Source organism: Heterodontus francisci, chromosome 6, assembly GCF_036365525.1.
Source record: "Heterodontus francisci isolate sHetFra1 chromosome 6, sHetFra1.hap1, whole genome shotgun sequence".
In the NCBI taxonomy this organism is placed as follows: domain Eukaryota; kingdom Metazoa; phylum Chordata; class Chondrichthyes; order Heterodontiformes; family Heterodontidae; genus Heterodontus; species Heterodontus francisci.
In genome coordinates, this window is record NC_090376.1 from 2,597,465 (window position 1) to 2,608,915 (window position 11,451).

At 58.7% G+C, this 11,451-nt stretch overlaps 1 protein-coding gene across 1 annotated transcript in view; it reads right to left on the bottom strand.

Moving 5' to 3' along the window:
* LOC137371060 (amyloid beta precursor protein binding family B member 1-like) overlaps positions 1–10,989 on the bottom strand; it is an 87,559-nt gene extending 76,570 nt beyond the window's left edge. Inside the window, exons 1-2 of the mRNA XM_068032959.1 lie at positions 10,853–10,989; positions 3,423–4,173 (exon numbers count right to left, since the gene is read on the bottom strand). Coding sequence (XP_067889060.1) covers positions 3,423–4,173; positions 10,853–10,918 — 817 coding nt within the window. The 5' untranslated portion in view covers positions 10,919–10,989. The remainder of the gene's footprint in view (positions 1–3,422; positions 4,174–10,852) is intronic.
* Positions 10,990–11,451: the final 462 nt, after the last annotated feature.

Sequence of the window (11,451 nt, forward strand, 5' to 3'; positions counted from 1 at the left end):
GATCATTTACTTCTGGCAGAAGATGGTTACCAGTGCTTCGGCTTTGCCTTTTGCACTGACATGTTGGGATTCCCATCATTGAGGGTGGGGATATTTGTGGAGCATCCTCCTCCAGTTAGTTGTTTATTTATTCACCTGCATTCCTGACTTTACGGGTGACAGAAGCATAGTGGTAATGTTACTGGACTAGTAATCCAGAGGCCAGGACTAATGCTGCGGAGACTTGATTTCAAATCCCACAACAGCTGGGGTTATTGAAATTCAATTAATTAATAAATCTAGAATAAAATGTTAGTCTCATTAATACTAATCATGAATCTACTGGACGGTAGTAAAAAAAAAAACATCTGGTTCACTAATGTTTTTTAGGGAAGGAAATCTGCCGTCTTTAACCAGTCTGGCCTACATGTGACTCCAGATCCACAGCAATATGGTTGACTCTTAACTGCCCTCTGAAATGGCCGAGCAGCCACTGAGTTCAAGGACAATTAGGGATGGGCAACAAATACTGACCTTGCCAGCAATATTCACACCCAAGGATGAATTTAAAGAAATGTGGCAAGACTGCAGAACATTGATCTGATCCATTGATTGTGGGATTAGCTCTGTCTATCACATGCTGCTTATGCAGTTTGGCATGCATGTCATCCTGGGTTGTAGCTTCACCAGGTTGACACCTCATTTTGAGGTATGCCTGGTGCTGCTCCAGGCATGCCCTCCTGCACTCTTCATTGAATCAGAGTTGATCCCCTGGCTTGATGTAATGGTAGAGTGGGGGATATGCCGGGCCATGAGGTTACAGATTGTGGCTGAATACAATTCTGCTGCTGATGATGGCCCACAGCGCCTCACGGATGCCCAGTCCCAGTTTTGAGTTGCTAAATCTGTTCTGAACCTATCCCATTTAGCACAGTGGTAGTGCCACACAACATGATGGAGGGTATCCTCAATGTGAAGACGGGACTTCGTCCCCACAAGGACTATGCAGTGGTCACTCCTGCCAATATTGTCATGGACACTTGCAACTGCATCAGGTACATTGGTGAGGATGAGGTCAAGTAGGTTTTACCCTCTTGTTGGTTCCTTCACCACCTGCCACGGATCAAGTCGAGCAGTTATGTCGTTTAGGACTCGGCCAGCTCGGTCAGTAGTGGTGCTACCGAGCCACTCTTGGTGATGGACATTGAAATACCCCACCCGGAGTACATTCTGTGCCCTTGCCACCCTCAGTGCTTCTTCCAAGTGCTGTTCAACGTGGAGAAGTACTGATTCATCAGCTGAGGGAGGGCGGTAGGTGGTAATCAGCAGGAGGTTTCCTTGCCCATGTTTGACTTGATGCCATGAGACTTCGTGGCGTCCAAAGTCGATGTTGAGGATTCCCAGAACAACTCCTTCCCAACTGTATATCATTGCGCCACCACCTCTGCTGGGTTTGTCCTGCTGGTGGGACAGGACATATCCGGGGATAGTGATTGCAGTGTCTGGGACATTGTCTGCAAGGTGTGATTCGGTGAGTATGACTTTGTCAGGCTGTTGCTTGACTAGTCTGTGGGACAGATCTCCCAACTTTGGCACAAGCCCCCAGATGTTAGTAAGGAGGACTTTGCAGGGACGACAGGGCTGGGCGTGTTTTTGTCGTTTCCAGTGTCTCGGTCGATGCCGGGATTCCACTCTCCAGCTGTGGGTTGCTCTATGCTATGATTTCACAGTCTCTGTTGCTGGAACAGAATCAGATAATTATTTGGGTCGAGCTGATCTCTGGAACGAGTTCAGCTGCAGTGGGTTCATTGCTCACAGTTCCACCTTTCACATAAAATAAAATCCAAACAGTTCTAGCCACAGGGTGGGCACTGGTAAACTCTCACGAGGGTCTCTGAATCAGTCAGCTCTTGCTCTGTACCTGGATAATGATCTAACTGTATGATGGCCAAGAAGTAATCCTGCATTAGTGCGACAGGAACTCTGACTGCTGATTCATCCCAGAGAGGTTCACTGGAGCTCCGCCAGGCAGGCCACAGCAGACCTGCCCCACCCCACTCACAGCCAAACTCCAATCACCTAAGCACTTTTGTCCATGTTTGAACCAAGGCTGTAATGAGGTCAGGAGCTGAGTGTTCCTGGCTGGACCCAAATTGAGCGTCAGTGAGCAGGTTATTGCTAAGCAAGTGCCGCTTGATAGCACTGTCGACGACACCTTCCATCATTTTACTGATGATCGAGAGTAGACTGATGGGGCAGTAATTGGCCGGGTTGGAATTGACCTGCTTTTTGTGTACAGGCCATACCTGGGCAATTTTCCACATTGCCGGGTAGATGCCAGTGTTGTACGTGAAATGTACTGAACTCAGTCAAAAACACAAATAGTTTGATTTGATTTGAATTCTGGCAGAAGTAGCAGGGTCAGGAACTCACACCCCTCCGCACTTTACCCCATCACCTCCCTCAGTGCTGCTTCCATCACTTGGCAGGCCTAAAGAAATCCCTCTACACTGTCCCCATCAAACACTCCCAGAACAGGTACAGCACAGGGTTAAATACAGAGTAAAGCTCCCTCTACACTGTCCCCATCGAACATTCCCAGAGCAGGTACAGCACAGGGTTAAATACAGAGTAGAGCTCCCTCTACACTGTCCCCATCGAACATTCCCAGAGCAGGTACAGTATGGGGTTAAATACAGAGTAGAGCTCCCTCTACACTGTCCCAAACACTCCCAGAGCAGGTACAGCATGGGGTTAAATACAGAGTAAAGCTCCCTCTACACTGTCCCAAACACTCCCAGAGCAGGTACAGCATGGGGTTAGATACAGAGTAAAGCTCCCTCTACACTGTCCCCATCAAACACTCCCAGAGCAGGTACAGCACAGGGTTAGATACAGAGTAAAGCTCCCTCTAATCTGTAAACCCAAGTTAAAGTCCTCTTGGATGAGTTGAAAGTTGAGGGGCGAAGATAACCTGTTCGTGATTAAGCTGAACACAGCAAAACTAAAAGCCTGAGCAAACACTGACAGAACTGAACTCTGAACTGAGACAGAATTTTATGAGACTGATAACAGGAACAAACAGCGATCGTTATAAAGTGAGTCATCGCCACCCAGTGCTGGCAGTTCCTGCAATAAATACCCAGCCTGGCACAACAGGTGAGGGCAAAAGTGAGCATGAATCTGACAGATGGTCATTAAAAAATCTGGTTCACTAATATCCTTCATGGGAGGAAACGTGCCATCATTACCTGGTCTGGGCCTACATGTGACTCCAGTCCCACAGTCATGTAGCTGATCCTTACCTGCCCTCTGACCTGGCCACTCTGCATCATACCAGTACCAGTGGTTCAAGAGGCCCACCACCACCACTCGGAATGTAAACCCAGATATTTTATCCCCCCTCGTTCCACAAGTTGAGATGAAGATAAGTTGTACCCTACCGATATCGTCAGGGGAACTCCAGCAGGCGCTGCCTTGGGACAGGCTGGTCCAGCTCGAATCCTCATCACTCGCTGCCGTATTCCTCATTCCGAAGAACAGACACGAGCTCTTCCGATGGTCACTGGGAGCCTCCAGAGGGCTGGTCATTCTTGTCCTTCCAGCATCTTCCACTGGCTGCTCTCCATCCACCGTGACCAGCGAATCTGGCCGGATGGCAGAGGGCTGATCAGCTGAGTCGGACTCGCAGGCCTCAAAGTCTCCCTGGTCCAGCTGGATGACCAGCGGCTGTGCTTTGTCCGGGTTCCCACTGCAAGCATCAAGGGAGAGCTCCAGGCCCATGTAGTAGCTGAGGAAACCTTTGCTCCGAGAAGCAGTCTGGTTAACTGCTTGCCCCTTGTCTGGCGATTCTGGCTGCTCCTTGTTTGTCGAGCTCTCTGTCTCTGCCACTTTCAAGGTGATGTTCCGATTCTGGTCCTTCCTCTCGTTCTCTGCTGCCTTACGCATCTGGTTCCGCCCATCTTTCAGCCACTTGCTGCTGACAGTCTCATCACCCAGTCCCATGGCAGACTGAAGGTCAGTGGAAGCATAAACTTTGCGCCCCTTGGGTGGTGTTGACCTCTTGATGTCCGCGTTAAGCAGCTCATTGTGCGAGGAGCGGAGATTCAGGGTCAGCGTCGGGGTCACACAGCTGGTGACATTCACCAGGCCTGTCTGGTTGCTGACAGAGCTGGACATGGTGCCTCGATTGCTCTGAAATTAAACAGAGGGGACAGTTACCGCGAAGCAGCAACCAGTACGTTCCACAGAGTTTTACACAAGGCTACTTGGCCCATCATTCTTGTAATGCCTCTCTGGCAGAGGCCAGCCCTTAACCCAGTCTCTCACCCACTGGAGTTCGTTCACCCCATCAACCCAGTGTTCCACATCACAGGCTCAGTGGGCAGCTGACAAAAGTGGGTTGGTCACAGTAATCTTGGGGGGGGGTGGGGTTATGCTCTTTGATCAGAGATCCACGAAGGGCTGCTATTTCTGGAGGTGCAGTATTCCGAGCAAGGCATGCTCCCGGTGCCTGAGCCAACAACAACTTCTATTTATAAACTATATATTTATGAAGAAGTGTCACTGACCTGAAATGTTAACTCCGCTTCTCTCTCCACAGATGCTGCCAGACCTGCTGAGTGTTTCCAGCATTTCTAGTTTTTATTTCAGACTTCCAGCATCTGCAGTATTTTGCTTTTAAATTAACATATTTCTTGTTGCATTTGCTGACAACACAAACACAAGGTGGTGCAGTACTGGCACAAGCACAAATGCAGCCTCATCCACTGAAGCACCATTGTCTTCGACATCACAGGCGCTGCCAGTAAAATAGACTGCTCAATTTCATACAAAAAAAAACGAACTGAACCCAAACCCCCTCAATGGCCGGGATCGCCACCTCCACACCGAGCTCCCTCCTGCGATCGCCACCTCCACACCGAGCTCCCTCCCGGGATCGCCACCTCCACACCGAGCTCCCTCCCGGGATCGCCACCTCCACACCGAGCTCCCTCCTGCGATCGCCACCTCCACACCGAGCTCCCTCCCGGGATCGCCACCTCCACACCCAGCTCCCTCCCGCGATCGCCACCTCCACACCAAGCTCCCTCCTGCGATCGCCACCTCCACACCCAGCTCCCTCCCGGGATCGCCACCTCCACACCCAACTCCCTCCCGGGATCGCCACCTCCACACCGAACTCCCTCCCGCGATCGCCACCTCCACACACCGCTCCCTCCCGGGATCGCCACCTCCACACCCAGCTCCCTCCCGGGATCGCCACCTCCACACCCAGCTCCCTCCCGCGATCGCCACCTCCACACCCAGCTCCCTCCCGCGATCGCCACTCCACACCCCGCTCTCTCCCTCCATCGTCACCTCCACACCCAGCTCCCTCCCGCGATCGCCACCTCCACACCCAGCTCCCTCCCGGGATCGCCACCTCCACACCCAGCTCCCTCCCGCGATCGCCACCTCCACACCCCGCTCTCTCCCTCCATCGTCACCTCCACACCCAGCTCCCTCCGGCGATCGCCACTCCACATCCCGCTCCCTCCCTCCATCGCCACCTCCACACTCAGCTCCCTCCTGCGATTGCCACCCCACACCAAGCTTCCTCCTGCAATCGCCGCCTCCACACTCAGCTCCCTCCCGCGATCGCCACCTCCACACTCAGCTCCCTCCTGCGATTGCCACTCCACTCCCTCCTGCGATCGCCACTCCACACCCAGCTCCCTCCAGCGATCGCCACTCCACACCCAGCTCCCTCCCGCGATCGCCACTCCACACCCAGCTCCCTCCCGCGATCGCCACCTCCACACCCAGCTCCCTCCTGCGATCGCCACTCCACTCCCTCCCGCGATCGCCACTCCACACCCCGCTCCCTCCTGCGATCGCCACCTCCACACCCAGCTCCCTCCTGCGATCGCCACTCCACTCCCTCCCGCGATCGCCACTCCACACCCCGCTCCCTCCTGCGATCGCCACTCCACACCCAGCTCCCTCCTGCGATCGTCACTCCACTCCCTCCCGCGATCGCCACTCCACACCCCGCTCCCTCCTGCGATCGCCACTCCACACCCCGCTCCCTCCTGCGATCGCCACTCCGCTCCCTCCTGCGATCGCCACCTCCACACCCCGCTCCCTCCTGCGATCGCCACTCCACACCCCGCTCCCTCCTGCGATCGCCACTCCACACCCCGCTCCCTCCTGCGATCGCCACCTCCACACCCAGCTCCCTCCTGCGATCGCCACTCCGCTCCCTCCTGCGATCGCCACCTCCACACCCCGCTCCCTCCTGCGATCGCCACTCCACACCCCGCTCCCTCCTGCGATCGCCACCTCCACACCCCGCTCCCTCCTGCGATCGCCACCTCCACACCCAGCTCCCTCCTGCGATCGCCACTCCGCTCCCTCCCGCGATCGCCACTCCACACCCCGCTCCCTCCTGCGATCGCCACTCCACACCCAGCTCCCTCCTGCGATCGTCACTCCACTCCCTCCCGCGATCGCCACTCCACACCCCGCTCCCTCCTGCGATCGCCACCTCCACACCCCGCTCCCTCCTGCGATCGCCACCTCCACACCCAGCTCCCTCCTGCGATCGCCACTCCGCTCCCTCCCGCGATCGCCACTCCACACCCCGCTCCCTCCTGCGATCGCCACTCCACACCCAGCTCCCTCCTGCGATCGTCACTCCACTCCCTCCCGCGATCGCCACTCCACACCCCGCTCCCTCCTGCGATCGCCACTCCACACCCCGCTCCCTCCTGCGATCGCCACTCCGCTCCCTCCTGCGATCGCCACCTCCACACCCCGCTCCCTCCTGCGATCGCCACTCCACACCCCGCTCCCTCCTGCGATCGCCACCTCCACACCCAGCTCCCTCCTGCGATCGCCACTCCGCTCCCTCCTGCGATCGCCACCTCCACACCCCGCTCCCTCCTGCGATCGCCACTCCACACCCCGCTCCCTCCTGCGATCGCCACCTCCACACCCCGCTCCCTACTGCGATCGCCACCTCCACACCCAGCTCCCTCCTGCGATCGCCACTCCGCTCCCTCCCGCGATCGCCACTCCACACCCCGCTCCCTCCTGCGATCGCCACTCCAATCCCTCCCGCGATCGCCACTCCACACCCCGCTCCCTCCCTCCATCGACACCTCCACACTCAGCTCCCTCCCGCGATCGCCACTCCACACCCCGCTCCCTCCTGCGATCGCCACCTCCACACCCAGCTCCCTCCTGCGATCGCCACTCCACTCCCTCCCGCGATCGCCACTCCACACCCCGCTCCCTCCTGCGATCGCCACCTCCACACCCAGCTCCCTCCTGCGATCGCCACTCCACTCCCTCCCGCGATCGCCACTCCACACCCCGCTCCCTCCTGCGATCGCCACCTCCACACCCAGCTCCCTCCTGCGATCGTCACTCCACTCCCTCCCGCGATCGCCACTCCACACCAAGCTTCCTCCCGCGATCGCCACTCCACAATCAGCTCCCTCCCGCGATCGCCACCTCCACACCCAGCTCCCTCCCGCGATCGCCACCTCCACACCCCGCTCCCTCCCTCGCCACCTCCACACCCCGCTCCCTCCCTCGCCACCTCCACACCCAGCTTCCTCCCTCCATCGCCACCTCCACACCCCACCCCCTCCCGCGATCGCCACCTCCACACCCCACCCCCTCCCGCGATCGCCACCTCCACACCCAGCTCCCTCCTGCGATCGCCACCTCCACACCCAGCTTCCTCCCTCCATCGCCACCTCCACACCCCACCCCCTCCCGCGATCGCCACCTCCACACCCCACCCCCTCCCGCGATCGCCACCTCCACACCCCGCTCCCTCCCGCGATCGCCACCTCCACACCCAGCTCCCTCCTGCGATCGCCACTCCACACTCAGCTCCCTCCCGCGATCGCCACCTCCACACCCAGCTCCCTCCCTCCATCGCCACCTCCACACACCGCTCCCTCCCTCCATCGCCACCTCCACACACCGCTCCCTCCCTCCATCGCCACCTCCACACACCGCTCCCTCCCGCCATCGCCACCTCCACACACCGCTCCCTCCCTCCATCGCCACCTCCACACTCAGCTCCCTCCCTCCATCGCCACCTCCACACACCGCTCCCTCCCTCCCTCCATCGCTACCTCCACACCCCGCTCCCTCCCGCGATCGCCACCCTCCACACTCAGCTCCCTCCCGCGATCGCCAGCTCCACACTCAGCTCCCTCCTGCGATCGCCACTCCACTCCCTCCCGCGATCGCCACTCCACCCCAAGCTCCCTCCTGCGATCGCCACCTCCACACCCAGCTCCCTCCTGCGATCGCCACTCCACATCCCGCACCCTCCCTCCATCGGGAAGGGAAGCGGGGACGGGGGCTGGGAAGGGAAGCGGGGACGGGGGCTGGGGTGGGAAGCGGGGACGGGGGCTGGGGTGGGAAGCGGGGACGGGGGCTGGGGTGGGAAGCGGGGACGGGGGCTGGGGTGGGAAGCGGGGACGGGGGCTGGGGTGGGAAGCGGGGACGGGGGCTGGGGTGGGAAGCGGGGACGGGGGCTGGGGTGGGAAGCGGGGACGGGGGCTGGGGTGGGAAGCGGGGACGGGGGCTGGGGTGGGAAGCGGGGACGGGGGCTGGGGTGGGAAGCGGGGACGGGGGCTGGGGTGGGAAGCGGGGACGGGGGCTGGGGTGGGAAGCGGGGACGGGGGCTGGGGTGGGAAGCGGGGACGGGGGCTGGGGTGGGGAAGCGGGGGACGGGGCTGGGGTGGGAAGCGGGGACGGGGGCTGGGGTGGGAAGCGGGGACGGGGCTGGGGTGGGAAGCGGGGACGGGGGCTGGGGTGGGAGCGGGGACGGGGGCTGGGGTGGGAAGCGGGGACGGGGGCTGGGGTGGGAAGCGGGGACGGGGGCTGGGAAGGGAAGCGGGACGGGGGCTGGGGAAGGGAAGCGGGGACGGGGCTGGGAAGGGAAGCGGGGACGGGGGCTGGGAAGGGAAGCGGGGACGGGGGCTGGGAAGGGAAGCGGGGACGGGGGCTGGGAAGGAAGCGGGGACGGGGGCTGGGAAGGGAGCGGGGACGGGGGCTGGGAAGGGAAGGGGACGGGGGCTGGGAAGGGAAGCGGGGACGGGGGCTGGGAAGGGAAGCGGGGACGGGGGCTGGGAAGGGAAGCGGGGACGGGGGCTGGGAAGGGAAGCGGGGACGTGGGCTGGGAAGGGAAGCGGGGACGGGGGCTGGGAAGGGGAAGCGGGGACGGGGGCTGGGAAGGGAAGCGGGGACGGGGGCTGGGAAGGGAAGCGGGGACGGGGGCTGGGAAGGGAAAGGGACGGGGGCTGGGAAGGAAGCGGGGGCGGGGACGGGGGCTGGGGTGGGAAGCGGGGTACTGTTGAAGGGGATGGAGGCAGCAATTGCGGCCATTGAAGGGTCATACGGCACTCAGATGCCATTATGTGGTGACATCTCTGCCCACAGGCGCAGACCCATACTGGCAAGCTGATAAATGCTCGGTCACTGATGGCTTCAGCGATCACTCTGCGCATTCCATATACGACAGTGCAGCACTCCCTCAGTACTGACCCTCCGACAGAGCAGCACTCCCTCAGTACTGACCCTCAGACATTGCAGCACTCCTCAGTACTGACCCTCCGACAGTGCAGCACTCCCTCAGTACTGACCCTCCGACAGAGCAGCACTCCCTCAGTACTGACCCTCGGACAGTGCAGCGCTCCCTCAGTACTGACCCTCCGACAGAGCAGCACTCCCCTCAGTACTGACCCTCCGACAGTGCAGCACTCCCTCAGTACTGACCCTCCGACATAGCAGCACTCCCTCAGTACTGACCCTCAGACATTGCAGCACTCCCTCAGTACTGACCCTCCGACAGTGCAGCACTCCCTCAGTACTGACCCTCCGACAGAGCAGCACTCCCTCAGTACTGACCCTCGGACAGTGCAGCGCTCCCTCAGTACTGACCCTCCGACATTGCAGCACTCCCTCAGTACTGACCCTCCGACAGTGCAGCACTCCCTCAGTACTGACCCTCCGACATTGCAGCTCTCCCTCAGTACTGACCCTCAGACATTGCAGCACTCCCTCAGTACTAGAACAAGTCCTCAACCCGCAACCTTGAAAAACAAATGAGTAGAAAACTCAGATTCAAACGCGTGAACAATCGGAAGCCAGTTAACTCAGTAAGAGACGCACTAATCACATCTTTGCATCGGAAGGACAAGGAATGAAGTCTATGGAGCAAGGAAACTTAACTCTGCAAACTCCTGGAAGTATTGTGTTTTTTTTCCAGTAGAACTCTTCACAGTCCTGGGAGTGTTTGATGGGGTCAGTGTGGAGGGAGCTTTACTTTGTCGCTAGCCCCTGCTGTACCTGAAATGAGAATCAATACTGACCCATGGCTTACCCTCAAATTAGCGGATGCTGGGTGCGACAGTTATCTATGGCCCTGTCTGCTGTTTTGTTTGAATGCAGAAGATCCCTTAGTCACTATTCAGTGAAGAGCAGGGATTCTCCCGAACATGCACCCGAATATTCATCACTCAAGCAATGTCTAAGCAGACCAACTGGTTATATATCTTCTCGTTATTTTTGGGATCTTGCTGTTCACAAAAGGACTGCATGCGTGCCTTCATCACAACGGTAACTACACCAAAATTGTATTCTAAGGATGTGAAAGATGTTTTATAAACTACATGTTGTTTTCCCACTGCCATTCAGCTATAGCCGGCTCGTAAACAAGAGAAGCTGATACAAAACAGCAATTAGACCTTTAATCCGAGGCTGCATTTGCCAACACAGTCACAACACCGACACACCGACACCAGCTCAGTGTCTGCCATCCTCTCAATCACAGGTACAACAGCAAACACCCACGAGCACAGACCTGGCCTTTGCCTCCTGGGTTCCAGCGCTGACTCCCAGCTCCATCTCTCAGAGTTGGCCCTCTCATATCTGCTCGGCGGGTCTGCTGCAGACAGTAAGCTCCAGACTCTGACACACAAACACATTCTCAGACACCCCATTCCTCCTGCTCAGAGACTGTCAGCTGTCTGCACCTGCTCCATCAGCTCGCATTATTTTCCTGCTTCTTACAGGATGTTTCTTCACTGCGACACTCTCACCTTCCGCGTTACAGCAACATGAAAACCCACCCCACTCACACCCCCTCCCTCAACCCCACCTCCAAGCCCCTCCCACCCACCCCCTTCTCCCCACCCACACCCCCTCTCATCCGCCACCCTCACCCCCTCCTCCACTCTGATCTTCCACCCCAGCCCTCCATTCCCATCCCCAACACCCCTTATCTCCCCTCCACCCACGCCCCCATACTCCTCTCCCCCACATTCCCCCCCCCCACATTGCCTCTAAACTCCCGCCCATCCACATTCCCCCAACTCTCCCCCACAATTCCTCATATCCCCCCTCCCCCTATATCCCACATTCCCCCATATCCCCCTTCCCCCTATATCCCACATTCCCCCA